The sequence below is a fragment of the Podarcis filfolensis genome (assembly GCF_964270895.1).
Source record: "Podarcis filfolensis genome assembly, chromosome: 3".
In the NCBI taxonomy this organism is placed as follows: domain Eukaryota; kingdom Metazoa; phylum Chordata; class Lepidosauria; order Squamata; family Lacertidae; genus Podarcis; species Podarcis filfolensis.
In genome coordinates, this window is record NC_139606.1 from 43,251,656 (window position 1) to 43,266,390 (window position 14,735).

At 42.9% G+C, this 14,735-nt stretch overlaps 1 protein-coding gene across 1 annotated transcript; it reads right to left on the reverse strand.

Moving 5' to 3' along the window:
- Nucleotides 1-3,667: 3,667 nt before the first annotated feature.
- GJB7 (gap junction protein beta 7) lies at nucleotides 3,668-12,270 on the reverse strand. The gene is made up of 2 exons (XM_083608445.1): nucleotides 12,128-12,270; nucleotides 3,668-5,327 (listed from the first exon to the last, which is right to left on the reverse strand). The coding sequence occupies exon 2, from the start codon at nucleotides 5,297-5,299 to the stop codon at nucleotides 4,505-4,507; it is 795 nt and encodes a 264-aa protein (XP_083464571.1). The 5' UTR covers nucleotides 5,300-5,327; nucleotides 12,128-12,270; the 3' UTR covers nucleotides 3,668-4,504.
- Between the last annotated feature and the right edge of the window lie 2,465 nt (nucleotides 12,271-14,735).

The window sequence follows — 14,735 nt, forward strand, 5'->3', positions numbered from 1 at the left end:
ATTCCTGTGGGAAGCCCAAAGAAAGGACAAAGCTTTATGAGACTGGGAGAAAAACGCCTCTGCCCACTTTCTCCATGTCATGCATAATTCCATGCATTTCTATCATTTCTCCTCTTACATGGCCTTTCACTTAACTGAAAAGTCTGAAGTAATGCAACCTTTCCTTATCCGCTTGATAATTTTGGATGCCCTTTTCTGAACCTTTTCTAGTTATAATATCACCCTCAGGAGGTTATGGACTCTCCACCTTTGGAGGTTTCTAAGCAGAGGTTGGATGGCCATCTGACATGGATGCTTTAGCTGAGATTCCTGCTTTGCAAGGGGTTGGACTAGATGACCTTTGGGTCCCTTCCAACTCTACAATTCTATGATTCTATCTTGTTTTCAGGAGACCAGAACTGTATGCAGTATTCCAAATATAGTCATACCACAGATTTGTATAATGTAACGGTACTGGTAATTTTAGTCTTATTTTCTTTCCGAATGATCTGTAGCATGGGATTTTTTTCTACAACTGCACACTGGATTGCCGCATTCTGGCTACCTGCTATGACCCAGTCACTGCCAGTTCAAACCCCTTAAATATATATGTGCAATTAAGATACTTTGCTCCAACGTTTGTCACCTTACACTTCTTTACGTTGAATGACATTGGGCATTTTACCATCCAGTCCATTTGGAGAGGTCCTTTTGGAGCTCTTCACAGCCCCTTTTTGTTTTAATGACCATGAATGATTTCGTATCTGGCAGATCTGGCCACCTCACTGCTCACCCCTAACCCAGACCAAGTACAGGTGCGTTGAGACGATGCGACACAAAATTGCACTTGTGGACAACTTATGAATGGCAATTTGCCTGACAACCCTTTCTCCCCCGCCCCCTTCATAGTTCTTTTGTAGAACCCAACGAATTGTCCAGAATAGGGCATGAATGCCCCTCCCCATCCTCCTGCAAATAGGAATCCCTATTGGTTACCCTCTGAGCCCTGCTTTCACTGTCACTGGCCCAGCATCCACCCTTAATAACAATCATTCTATCATAGTTAATGTATCTTCATTCAGGAGCTCCCCCCAGTTTTTGGTAAGCAATCTATTCTTGGGGGGGGGGGTTAGGTTATCTGTTCATTAGGCAGCTAGAAAGAAGTTAGCCCTCGGAAGAGTTGGGAAAATTGATACATAAGTCAGAGGCCTTGCTTGTTAGGAAATTGTATGGGTGCAGACCCCAAAACCCACTTTTGCCCTCAGCTATTGGATATATCATGTTGATGTCTGTGTTCCCTTCCAAAACATCATGTAGGAAAAGGCCCACAGACATGGCAAATAAGATAGGCTTGAATACAATTAGAGTGGTGAAGATGCAAATCTTTTTCACTTTAATAAACGGTAGTTTTTTTAAAAAATACAAAACTGAAGTCAGTGTTCACATGGAAATAACTTTAATATGTTTGCTTATTTCATATTTTATTTCAGCAAAAATTGCCTTGATCTAAATTTGCTGACATCACACTGTCGCTCAGAAAAAGTGGAAGCAACTTGCCAGCTAGCATTTAGTATTCTGGGGTGTGTTAAGCTTATTTCTGTAAAAATGTCATGAGAATTGTATATGTATACTTTGTAACAAAAAGGTAATTGATTTAATAGCCTTCAACAGTGGCCTTTTTTGTTCTTTGACATTTTCTCATGTCAAATCCTCATGCAGTGCTTTCAGATGAGCTTTACCAGAGCCATAACTTAGTGGTTGAGCATGCAAGAAGGTCACAGGTTTGATCCCCAAAACCTCTGGATGGAGCTGGGAATGCTCTTTGTCTGAACCCCTGGAGAACTACGGCCAGTCAGGATGGATAATATTGAGCTAGACGAAGCAATGGCCTGGCTAGTTATAAGGCAGCGTTCTGTGTTCTTGTGCCCTTGGATAAACTACTTGTAACACCACAAATCACCAATAGCTTATGTCTTCTAAATCTTGGTGGACGTTAGATTTAGCTGCCTTATTTTATTCCAGACACATCATTTTGGATTTCAAAGCCAAACATACTGGGAAACTTTAGCATTTGATTCTCCTCAGTGTGTTTATGCTGTTTTTCTGCCCAGAGTGGCTTACAAAAATGAAATCAAAACACAGGCAATTAAAATCCAAGAAAACAAAAACAAATGGCAGCAAAATTAACTTACAAAATTAATGAGAACAAGTTTTCAGATTCTAACGGGTGAAGTGGGAATTGATCACAAAGAGCCCATCAAAGAAAGAAGATCTTTTAACAGTCAAGATTAATATTGTGGGAGTCAGCATCATAGCTGTCAACTTTTCCCTTTTCTTGCAATGAATCCTATTTGGAATAAGGGAATTGCCCTTTAAAAAAGGGAAACGTTGACAGCTATAGTCAGCATTCCTTTAAATGCTTTTGACCCAAATCATTTTAGGTGTTCAATGATAATAAGCCGCACTTAGAAGTGAGATCAGAAACTAACGAAACCAGTGCAGGTCAGCCAAAATTGGAATTATATCCTGCATGTTAAGGGCTATGCTCCTGCTCACTCCACTAACCAATCCGCTGTCATTCCTCCCACATTAACACAGTAGAGCTCCCCCTTCCCATTCCATGCAGCTACCAAGCTTGCTTGTCACATACCCAATGCTATTTCTGAAGCCACTTTGGTCTTCTGTTTTCACCTTCACCTCCATGTCCCCCCACATTTTGTGCAACCTTTCCTTGCACACTAACCACCCCCATGGTTAACTCCTGCATCTTCTTACTCCCGAACATTGCAACTACTAAGCATCCTTTTCACCTTCCACCCAGCTATGAAGCCACCATCTCTTCCTATTCTTCAGACCTTTTCATGCCCCTGCTTTCATCTTAAACCCTATTCACATGCCTCGTCCTCTTTTTTCCCCCTGCAACCCCTTTCGTACCCCCATTACATTCCCCCCTTTCCACCCCCTTTTTTTCAACTCTCCTACACAGATCACTGCTATTTCCCTGTCTCCTTTACAGTGGTACCTTGGGTTAAGAACTTAATTCGTTCTGCAGGTCCGTTCTTAACCTGAAACTGTTCTTAACCTGAAGCACCACTTTAGCTAATGGGGCCTCCTGCTGCCGCAGATGAGGAATAGAAGAGGGAGAAGTTTAAAACAGAAAAAAACCCCGCCCCTTACAGTGTTGCTCCCTTCTTGCTGTACTCAGTGGCAGAAGTTTGAGTAAAGTAGGGGTGGAGTTACACTGAGGGGTGTTCTTTTTAAAAAACAAGCAAACCAGTTTGAACATAGAGAAATGAGCAGGGATGGGTACAACGCAAAAGTTAATGCAAAAAAGTAACACAAAACAGTGTTTTCCAACTTCCTTCTCACTGTACTCTAATATTGTTTCAAACTGCCCTATAACCCCTGCCTTCTCTACTCAAACCTTTGCCATTGTTTAAAATCGCCACTAAGTTTCTCTCCATCCCTGCTTTATTCAAACCTCTGCTGTTCTTTAAAACTGTTATTTTACTCTGTGCCCTTTAGTGTTTAAAACCACCATTTCCCCCCTCTTTGCGTCCCTCCCTCCTCTCCCCATGCCATAGCTACTGCTGTGGTGCAACAGTTCCTTTTTGCTCCCTTTCGCTACTCCAACTTCATGCAAATCCAAGACTGTGATGAAACACAACCAATCCTCCAATGGGGGCTACGTGATGACAATCTTATTTATTTGCATTTATTTTTGTAGGAAAATAGAAACCTAGTTTTAGGGTGCTTCCAGACAGGTATTTAATGTAGTATTTATTATGTACTGCTTAATAATATTTTTACAAAAATGAAGTGGTTAACACGAGATATAAGTAGAAATAACAATGACATGTAAAAAAAATACACAATAGCGTTCATATGAGCAACTAAGTAGAAACAGAATTAAACTATCTCATAAGTAAAATGGGGCAGTACATGAGGCAAGAAGCTTCAGTTGCAAATGCAGTGTGTCAGTACAGGGATGGATCTGAGAATGGTAACCGGAGTCTCACTTACACAGTTGAGGCTAGTAAGTTACTATAACCAGCCAATGGCAGGGTTGCCTTAATGGCTAAGGTCTTGTCTTTGGGGCTTGAAATAAGAGAGGGGGCTTGAATCTTATGATGTCCATGTATAAGTGGAACAGTCATTAGCTCATGACCCCTCCAAAATCTGTTTCAGATAGATGGGAGACCAGAGCAGATCTAGAGGACACCTGGGGGAGAAGGGGAAAGCCGGTTACTCTACTTACACAATCTTGGATTTCACCCAATTAAATTGTCTTTTTAAACTGAATTGTTGTGCGAAAACATTCAAAGTGACTATTGAATTTACTGTTCTTTTCAGCATTCTATATCATAAATATCAATATTTATACATCTTGAGGAAATGTCAGGTTTTGCATCTTAAACTTGGTGAACCTAAATAACTCCCAAGTCTGGAAAACACAGCCTGCTGATTAAAATCCCAAGCTGTCCTGAACTCATTAAAATGCATTTTAATTAACATTGTGTGCCTGTTATTCTTGCTGTTGGCTGGTGGGCAAGATTCTTCCATCTCCTTGGATACCGAAGATAGTGACTTCATCATTGCCCTGAAATAAGGTGGTTCCATTGTGATTCACAGAACTCGACTTTTTGTCTTCACGTTTGGACTCTTGAACTCTCTCGATGTAGCCTCTGAAACAACATTTGATGGAGTACTTGAAAACCAAATAGGTGAGTTCAATTACATTTAAGATGATGCACAAGGAGGACGTCACCACCACAATGTACAAGAAGACTTTTTTCTCTGTGGGCTTGGAGATGTAACAATCGACCGTGTTGGGACATGGACTCATGTCACATTTCACAAGGCGGGGCACGTTGAATCCGCCGTACAGCTTGTAAAACAAAAAGAGGAAGCCGAGTTCAAATCCTGTTTTGGAAATGAGACTGATGAGATAGGTGCATAGCAACCCTCCATCCATGCTTCCTGGGTCCTTATACAACTTCTTTCTGTGTCTTTTTTCCCTGCTTTCTCGATAGGCGACGTGGAGAACGACAAGAAGGGATGGGGTGGAGACCATGATCAATTGTAAGGCCCAAAGCCTCACCTGGGAAACTGGGAAAAAGTAGTCAAAGCAGACATTTTCACAGCCAGGTTGCCTAATGTTACACTCAAACTCCTTCTGTTCATCCTTCCAGACTTGTTCTGCAGCCACAACGTAGACAAGGAGGCGGAAGATAAACACAATAGCCAACCAGATTCTGCCGATTCCAGTTGAGTATTTGTTCACCCCGCTTAGGACATCACGGAGGAATGACCAGCTCATTGCTTCCACTTCTGAAAGGGGCAAGGAACTGTAACAAAACAAATACACAAAATGAGAATGCCCTCACTTTATTTTTATTTACACAACACACAGGACATCCAAACTGAATTACATTACTCGTTAGATTGTAAAAGTGATGTTCACTCCAATTGTACAATCTCACGATTATAATTGGTTGTTCAGGGGGACCAAGTGCTGGATTTGAGTTTAAATTCCATCTGTATACTGGAAATAACAAAACTTTCCTTAACTCCTCTCATTAGCTCCTCCCATTGGAATGTAGATGCCAAGGGTATTCTTAGGTGCTGGGAACAGTTCATTATCACCCCATACATGAATATATATATAACATACATGTATATATATATATAACATATATAACAGGGATGCAGGTGGCACTGTGGGCTAAACCACAGAGCCTAGGACTTGCCGATCAGAAGGTTGGCGGTTTGAATCCCCGCGACGGGGTGACCTCCCGTTGCTCAGTCCCTGCTCCTGCCAACCTAGCAGTTCGAAAGCACGTCAAAGTGCAAGTAGATAAATAGGTAGCGCTCTGGCAGGAAGGTAAACGGCGTTTCCGTGCGCTGCTCTGGTTCGCCAGAAGCGGCTTAGTCATGCTGGCCACATGACCCGGAAGCTGTACGCTGGCTCCCTCAGCCAATAAAGCGAGATGAGCGCTGCAACCCCAGAGTCGGTCACGACTGGACCAACACTCGGGTAACGTATGAGGCAGTTCTTTTTGTCATGCATGATTTTAAAGAATAAAACCAAGTTCAGATTTGGGAGTTGTAGCCAATGCTAGTAGTTCCAATGACTTCAGTCTCCACTCCTCCCCAGTGCCACCCCCAAAACTGCTCCATATGGTACCCCAACCCTCAAGAGCTGGCTTTGGAGGGTGCATGGGGTGCTGGAGGAGACAGAAGAGGAATCTGAAACTCTGTGGCATGCATGAAAGCACGTGGTGCCATCAGAGCTGTAGCACTGGATAAAGCCCTCTTATTATTTTCTCATGTCCATGATTTCTTTGGTCATTCTAGATTTGACTAGTATGGTTACCTAGTTTCCAAACCAGTAGTCTTACTAAATTCCCCATCCCCAAGTATTTGCTTAGGCCAAACACACAATGTTAATGGTTGGACTTGTCAAAGGCTTCTGGGGTATAGAGGGCAGCTCCAGGTCTGAGGGGCCCTACAAGTACTTGCGGGGATAATTATGATAATTATGAAAAGACTGATAGGGATCGTTAAGGTAATAACATATAGTACCTGTAGGCCTCCTTGTACTTCGGTTTACATAATACAGTGGTACCTCGGGTTACATACCCTTCAGGTTATATACGCTTCAGGTTACAGACTCCGCTAACCCAGAAATAGTGCTTCAGGTTAAGAACTTTGCTTCAGGATAAGAACAGAAATCGGGTTGCAGCGGCGCAGTGGCAGCGGGAGACCCCATTAGCTAAAGTGGTGCTTCAGGTTAAGAACAGTTTCAGGTTAAGAACAAACCTCCGGAACGAATTAAGTACTTAACCCGAGGTACCACTGTATTTTATACTATTGTGTTCACGCTTGGAGATATTTTTGATGAAACGGTATATAAATCTGACTAAGTAAATGAAATAGGAATTTGATAGCATCATTCAGTGTCTACAGAATTGCTTGATGATGACCTATTATTTACTATTCATTAATCTACTCCTGCTATCTGCTTTCATGTCATTTTCCATGTTTTCTCATAGCAAGAACTCCTTTCCATTATCAGACTTCCCAAAATATGAGCAAGTGAAATGGCTGACAGGTTCTAGCCTACAGCTCCTAGCATTAGCATGAGGGAACAAATGATCCCCCTTCCGACTCTACAATTCTATGATTCTCCCATCCTTGCTGTATAGTCTGCAGAGTAGACCAACTTTCAGTTCCACAGTTTTGCTGATAGGTGGCACTGTTCTCTCACTTTATCATTAGTCTGTGTTACTTTCTCTTGCTGTATCACAATAAAAGGCCCCAGAGCAGCATCTATTCTACTATAACACCTGTCAAGTCATGTACTGTGGAGTCGAGGCCTTGATTCAGAACAGATTGCTGCAAATAACAAGGGGGAAACAGATACAAGGAGAGAGCGCATCATGGCAGGATGCATAAAGCCCATCACACGCGGAGGCCCTTTGCATCAGTGGAGTGGAAACTTTCTAAATCTTATTTATAATCAATTAAACGTAAAGCACAGATGGAGCCTGGATATATAGCCAGCCATGCAAATCCAAAGAACTTAATTAAGTCAAGGAACCATTTCTCTTCTAGTAACTCCTTCAGTTGACCTTTAATTATCCGTTGTCATGCCTGCCTAGATAGCTCAGTTGGTTAAGAGTGTGCTCTGATAACGCCAAGGTTACAGGCTTGATCCCCGTATGGGACAGCTGCCTATTCCTCCATTGCAGGGGGTTGGACTGGATGACCCTTGGGGTCCCTTCAAATTCTACAATTCTATGATTTTACACACTCTCTAGGCTGTGGATACTTGAAAAAGAAAAGGAGGATTCTATTAAAGTGATTGGAAAAGATTCTAACAATGATTCACAGAACATCACATGCACTCCGTTGTTTTAACCCTGCCTCCTGACTTCTGCCAACTTTAGCTCCCCAGGGTTGTGAAAGCTACTCATACGGATTGAGGAAGAACCTTTAGATAAGGATACTGGAGGAGATCCTGACCCCAGTGCACATGCACAGTGAAATCACTAGATGTGCCTTCCGCTAAGAGAAATGAGCAGGCTGCTGGTGGAAGGCAATAGGGGAGGAGTGGCTAACCTGTGGTCCTGCAGGTGTTGTTGACCTGCAAGTTCCATCAGACCCAGTCAGCATGGGCAAAGGTCAGGGATGAAGGATGTTCAGCAACATCTGGAGGCCAAAGATTAGCCTTCCCTATGGAATACATCCATGAATACAAGTCTCTCCCACCCCCCATTTTTTAAAGAAAGCTCATGATGGGGGGGAATTCAAATGAAGAAGAGGAGCAGGTCAGTGCAGGACTTATTTCAATCAGCTGCAAGGTTTGCACCTTTTTAATAAACTACCAGCTTGCATCCAAAGTAGCCTGTTCATGGAAGGCAATATAGGCTGTGTACATGTGACATTTGATTCTAGATTCAATAGCGATTGAGTAGTTATTTATTCTACACAGTCCACACACAATCTAGATATATTGCATGTCTTTTTGCTCCTGAAAAGTGGGTTCATAGAATCGTAGAACTGGAAGAGACCATGAGGGTCATCTAGTCCAACCCCCTGCAATGCAGGAATCTTTTGTGCCCAATGTGGGGCTGGAACCCACAAGCCTAAGATTAAGAGTTACATGCTCTACCAACTGCGCTATCCTTTCCCAAAAGGTCATTGCAGATTGATTCTGCATTACCCCATAGTGCGCCCATTTGAAAATGGGTGCAGGCAGTCCCCACAATTGGTGTGTGTGTGTGTGTATCCACACCCGTCCAATGTTGTGGTGGGTATGCTGAGATTGCAGTCATCATGTGCCTTCTTTATGCATCTGGGGCATGTGCAGAGTGGGAAAGGCATGGATAACCTAATGAAGGGGAGGGTTTTCAAACATGTATCAGGAACCACAACCACACTTGTGGACAGCAGGATCTAGTAGCCTGTTGAGGAGAAGCGTGAACAATTGCAAATTGAGAAAAAAAACATTTTTTAAATGCTACGCTACAAACAGGTTAGCGTGTATGCAGCTGTAGACTGCATCACTTCCATGCATACATTTCTGTAGAAGATCATTTCTTTATCATTGGTTTATTTATTACATTTTTATCATGACCTTCCTCCAAAACCCATCGGCTACCCTCACCCGGTTGAGCCGGCCAGTCAAAGCCATTCCCAGGGTGTGACCGCCAGTGGCGTAGCGTGGGGGGGGGGGCTGCCGCACCGGGCGCAACATCTGAGGGGGGGCGCGCTAATCTAGTGGAAGAGACTCGAATGCTAAAATCCACGGGTTAGGGGGCGCAAATTACTTGCCTTGCCCCGGGTGCTGACAACCCATGCTACGCCACTGGTGGCCGCTGTCGCATGCTGACAGCTTCTAGGAGCCACAGGTGAGAGCCGAGCGCAAAGTGGGGGTCAAAGGTGGACAAATGACCCCAAAAAGAGCATGACATGTCCCCCATCAGAGGTACTACACCTCCCCTAACCCCCTATACCCCCTTCAGAAGCATACAGTGGCATGAGAACATTGCCATCTTGGCTAGTAGCCATTGATTCCTTAGGTCTATGGAACTCTGAATCAAAAACAGCACTGTCCACCAAAATGGGAAAATATTGACAGGTAACAGGGAGTTAAACATTAAATATTCCACAGCAGCTGCCGCTCCCATCATATGAAGAAATGTAAGTAGACATGTCATTTGATGGAGGCTCTGGAGACTGCTTTACTCTTTACAGGTGATCATGTTTGCCACAGGTACTGTTGCAACACACAGCACAGAGAACACTGGTCACATTCCAGGGGCATGTATCAGATTGGGGCACTCAGTGGGTCTTTTCCTTTCTCAGCACAGCAACATTGCAAGCAAGGGAGTGGCTGTTGCATCTGTGCTTGTCTAGCCTGGCGGTGAAAAGGTGAAGCATGTGTGCCACAGGGAAATACAATACCCTCATTAGGGTTAAGGACATAACAGACCAATCCTGTGAGTTCTTGTATGAGCAAAGCAGCTTGTAAGATCAGGTGTTATGACAGAATTCTGTTGATTAGCCTTCCCTTCCTCCTAAAAATTTTAAAACCATTGCTATGTAACATGGAGAGAGATCCAGCAAACATCAACCCTTTTCTGCCTACGCCTCTTTGCCCTTTCCCCCCCAACGTGCCTCCTCTGTATGTGATGGCTATGTACACCACACACACCTAAAGCACATTGAAAGGGCATAGCTTTCCCCAAAGAATCCTGGGAAATGTAGTTTAAGGGTGCTTGGAATTGTAGTTATTTGAGGGGTGAACTACAGTTCTCGGGATTCCTTGGGGGGAAGTGATGCGCTTTAAATGTATACACGAGAGAGAACTGAAACATTGAACGCTTTCATATACGTTATTACCTTAACATCAATCTTTTCATAATTATCAGTTGTGAAATTCCATCCTGCTAGTACTTAATGCTAATACTTAGGAGAAGCCACAAGAACCACTTAATAAGGTAGATTCAGTTAGGTAGCCTTGTTGGTCTGACATAGTCAAAAAATTAAATTTTTAAAAAATAAAAAATTGTCCAGGAGCACCTTATAGAACAACTGAGTTTGTTCTGGTATAAGCTTTTGTGTGCATCTGAAAGAAGTGTGCAGGCACACTAAAGCTTATACCAGAACAAACTTAGTTGGTCTATTAGGTGCTACTGGAAAATTTATTTTATTTTATTTTTATTTCCACTTAATAAGCTGTTCGGCGCAATGTCTTGTCAGGAACTAATTGTCTTTATATTTTATAATGGCCTTTAATGATCATGTACATTGTGAAGTCCCGTATGCTTTAAGGCAGGCATGTCCAAAGTCCATTTCGGGGGTCTAATCCGGCCCACCAGTTGGTTTAATCTGGCCCCTGTGGCAGTTTATCTCCTGGGGTAAAATCCTAAATTTTCCAACTACAAAATCGGCCCTCACGCATGTTTACTTCATCAAATCTGGCCCTCTTTGAAAAAAGTTTGGGCACCCCTACTTAAGGAAACTATCCCCTTGGGTAGTTCAGTAGGTTCATCATTAAGAGAATTCCAGCAGATGCAGGTTCTCCTACCACAATGCAGGAACAGCTTATCTTTCTACCATGTTCCCTCCTAAATCATTACCAAAGGCACAAAAGCTCTACCACACATTCCAATGGCCTCCATCCTTCCCGTATCCGGGGGGGGGGGCATTTCACACCAGCCTTCAACAGGGGATTCACATCAGACTCTTCATCATAGACATCCTTTGCCAACCTGCTGCCCTCCAGAGGATTTGGTGCCACAACTTCAAGTGATGGCCAGACACCAGGTGGGTGAAGGCTAATTCTTACCTATTCCTTCCTAGATCTGCCCTCCTATTGCCTTAGTTTTACATTTGCATTATTTCTCTTTTGCTTCCTTCTCATTCTCCTTTTTTAAAAAAGGTGACATGGTGACCTAAGACAGGGTGCGACCCACCCTAGGTAAGGTTGGTGGTGATGCAGCTGCAATTCTAAGTGACATGGCCCCTATTAAATTTGCTCCTGCAATATAGGATTAGCCTTTTTAATTCTCACTTTGTATCGTTATACTTAAAAAAAAGTTTTTATTGAAATATTTTCATGGATGACAAAGGTACATATAGCAATGCTGCAAGTAGATTTCCTGCACATTCTTGGCTACAACTACTAATTCTCATCATAATTTCTTGTTAGTTGAATTGGAAATATTTTTTTCTTTTGGTGAGAGTTAATAGAGTGTAAAGAGAGTCCCCAGAGTAATCGATAAGCAAGTGGTCGTGTTTACAAACGCTAACACTTTTTAACAACCAGCACAGTAAAAAATGGAGAAGGACCGGGATCCAAGCTTTAAGTCCCTCGCAACTGACCATTACAGAACGACAGGTCTTCTTGCTACTTATGATAGCAAAACACCCACCCACCCACTTCCACAACCAGCTCCCCCCCCCCGACTCCTATTCCATGAGCATTTGTACATTTCTGAGCAAAACACTTTTGCTTGGCTGTATTCTGTTGCTGCTGATGCTGCACTTAAGATTTTAAAAAGCTGTTATACTTCCATCCTGTTTAAAAAGAACACACATATACGCACACTTTATCATAAGTGGAAAGCAGACTTACCTTGTAGAGCAGCAGATGGCTGTCAAAAAAAAGCATGCAGCAGGTTTCTGGTACCATTAAAAATTAATCATTTGCTTTCCCAGAAACGGAGTTTTACAGCGTCAAGCATTGAAAATGGAGTATGATGGTTTCCTAGGCAGTGTAACCTAAACAGGTGTAACCTGATCATTTGTTCAGGCATACTATTCAAATGAGGGTGTCTAGAGGAGTATCAGGGTAAATAGAAACTAAGAACAAATGCTTTAAGCCATATATTGCTGCTGTGCTGTATGTATGTACACACACACATATATACACAGTACATTCAGATTCCCAAGACTGATGTATAATTTGAAAATTCTCATCAGACAGCATGGTATAGTGGATTGTGTATTAGACCTGGGGCAGGGCAATAGCTCAGGGGTAGAGCATCTCTTTGCATGCACAAGGTACAAGGTTCAACCCTGGCATCTTTAGGTAGGGCTTGGAGTGTATGCTGCCTGAAATCCTGGAGAACCACGGCGAGTCAGCATGGCCGGTGCTGAGCTAGTGGCATGACTTGGTAGAAGGGCAGTCTCCAATGCCCCTGTGTCAGCAATGAAGCTCACTTGGTGACTTTGGGCTAGGCACACATTCCTAGCCATTAAGACACTGTGACACAGGAGAAAACTGCTCTGAGTCCATTGGAGGAATGGTGGGATCCCAATACTACTAAGATATACCCCAACCTCTGTTGTTGCTGCCATGCATGTGTCTTGAGAGATAGAATGGAGTGTGCCTCCGAAGTCAAACCATTAGCAACACCAAAGTGACCTGTCTGGGGCGCAAGCCTGGGCAGTGTGTGTGGAGGTCCTGGGATGCCAGATAACAATGCGGTCCAAAGGGAAGCAGAGCAAATGTTTGGCAGCAGCTTGGCTGCAGGAGTTGCCAGAAGGAGGCACACAGGGCGCCATCCAATTGTCTTAGGGACTGCACTCTGGTTCTGTGTAGGTTTTACTCCCTACATTATCTTCTCCTGAAGATTCCCCACAAGGCAGCAGAGGTTTAGGATCTGAGTTTTTCTTCTCTATGCTTAAGTTATTGTCATGCCGATCACTGTGGGCTTCCCATCCCACCAACCCATCATTCCGATTGAAAATAAATGTTTGGAAAGTCTGCTTAATCCTCCTCTCTTTCTAAACCCAAAGCTATCTAGTGATTGTGATTCACTACCCTAAAATTACAACAATCACCTTGCTTCAATTTTGTTTCCTGAAATTTGCATCTATGGAAAGCGATTTATAAATGGCAACAACACAGCTGGCTTCAACTGAAGCATTCTTTTAATGGGAACTTGTTTTCTTCTGAAGTTGACATGTGCTTCCTACGATTCCAACGCAGACACCCTCTTGTTCTAATACAATACCTTTCAAAATTGGTGGACCTTGCTTCTGGGAGGGAATCCCATAGATTATGTGCTGTATGCAGGACCGTAGCTAGGGGGTGGTGAGGTGGGCCCCTGCCAGAGGTGCAGGCAAGGGGACGCACAAAATTGGCTAAAAATATGTCCATAAATACATCTATAAATAAAAATGCTGCATCATAAGAAAAGGCTTTAAATAGAGGGTGAATTGAATGGGTGGAGGGGGGGTGCTGGAGGAGAGTTGGAAAGACGAGTTGATTTGTTCATGGCTAGGGGGCACAATCTGGATGGTTCAGCCAAGGGCGCAAGATCACCTAACTATGGCTCTGGCTGTATGAAGAAGTGTTTTATCTGTCAGCCCTGAATCTTCCAATATCTGGTTTAACTGGATGTTCCCAAGTTCTAATATAATGAGCTCTATCCAGTTTCTCTGCACTCAGCGAGATCTGACTCCGTCTACACATTACTACTTACAGAACAGTTAGGTGGTTAATTTTCACAAATCAGATCAAAACTGGTTTCGGGGAAATTGTACCAAAAAGCTGTATTTCATCAGAAACGGCCAGATAGATACAGGATGCTGATTGTGGCTAATGGGCTAATGTCATTCCAAACCAGCAGTGGAAGTGCACTGGGTGCAGAATAAACAGGAATGTGTATCCAGCCCAATGCAGTTTCTGATGTCTCAAAGCATCACAAGCGCATCATCTACCAAGGGACAAATCCTGCTATGTAGGAGTGGCTGCCTGGATTCTTGCTGCAATTTTTAAAACCTCTCTAATTTAATTTCCTATGTTTGGTAGAAATCTGACTCTAGGGAAAGTTTTTGGCTCTGGGATGCAGCCATTACTTTGCAGCATTGTTGAGTATGACTAGACCATATTACAATGAAGGGAACAAAACACTATTTGCCTACCATGTTCTCTTCCTCTGAGATGATTCATTCAGTATTTTAAGGTGAACAATTGCTTTAATCTTTGCTGACAAAGGGCAAGGTCAAGCAATCTAATCCACCTGCTTCTTACAACAGATGATAAGATGGAAACAGCAGGGCTTTACTTCTGATACGATCTTTCATTTTAAAAATGTAAGTATTCACTACAATTGCTTTTTAACATTACCTTTTTGAACTCTCACACATATGCAAAGCTTAGTTCTTTTATATATCAGAATTCTTGTTAATGGAAAGATACAATAGGATAGTAGCCAGTCTTTTGATAAAGACTA

Coding starts and splice junctions, on each gene's coding strand:
- GJB7 (XM_083608445.1), bottom strand. CDS start 5,299: ATGAGCTGGTCATTCCTCCGTGATGTCCTAAGCGGGGTGAACAAATAC.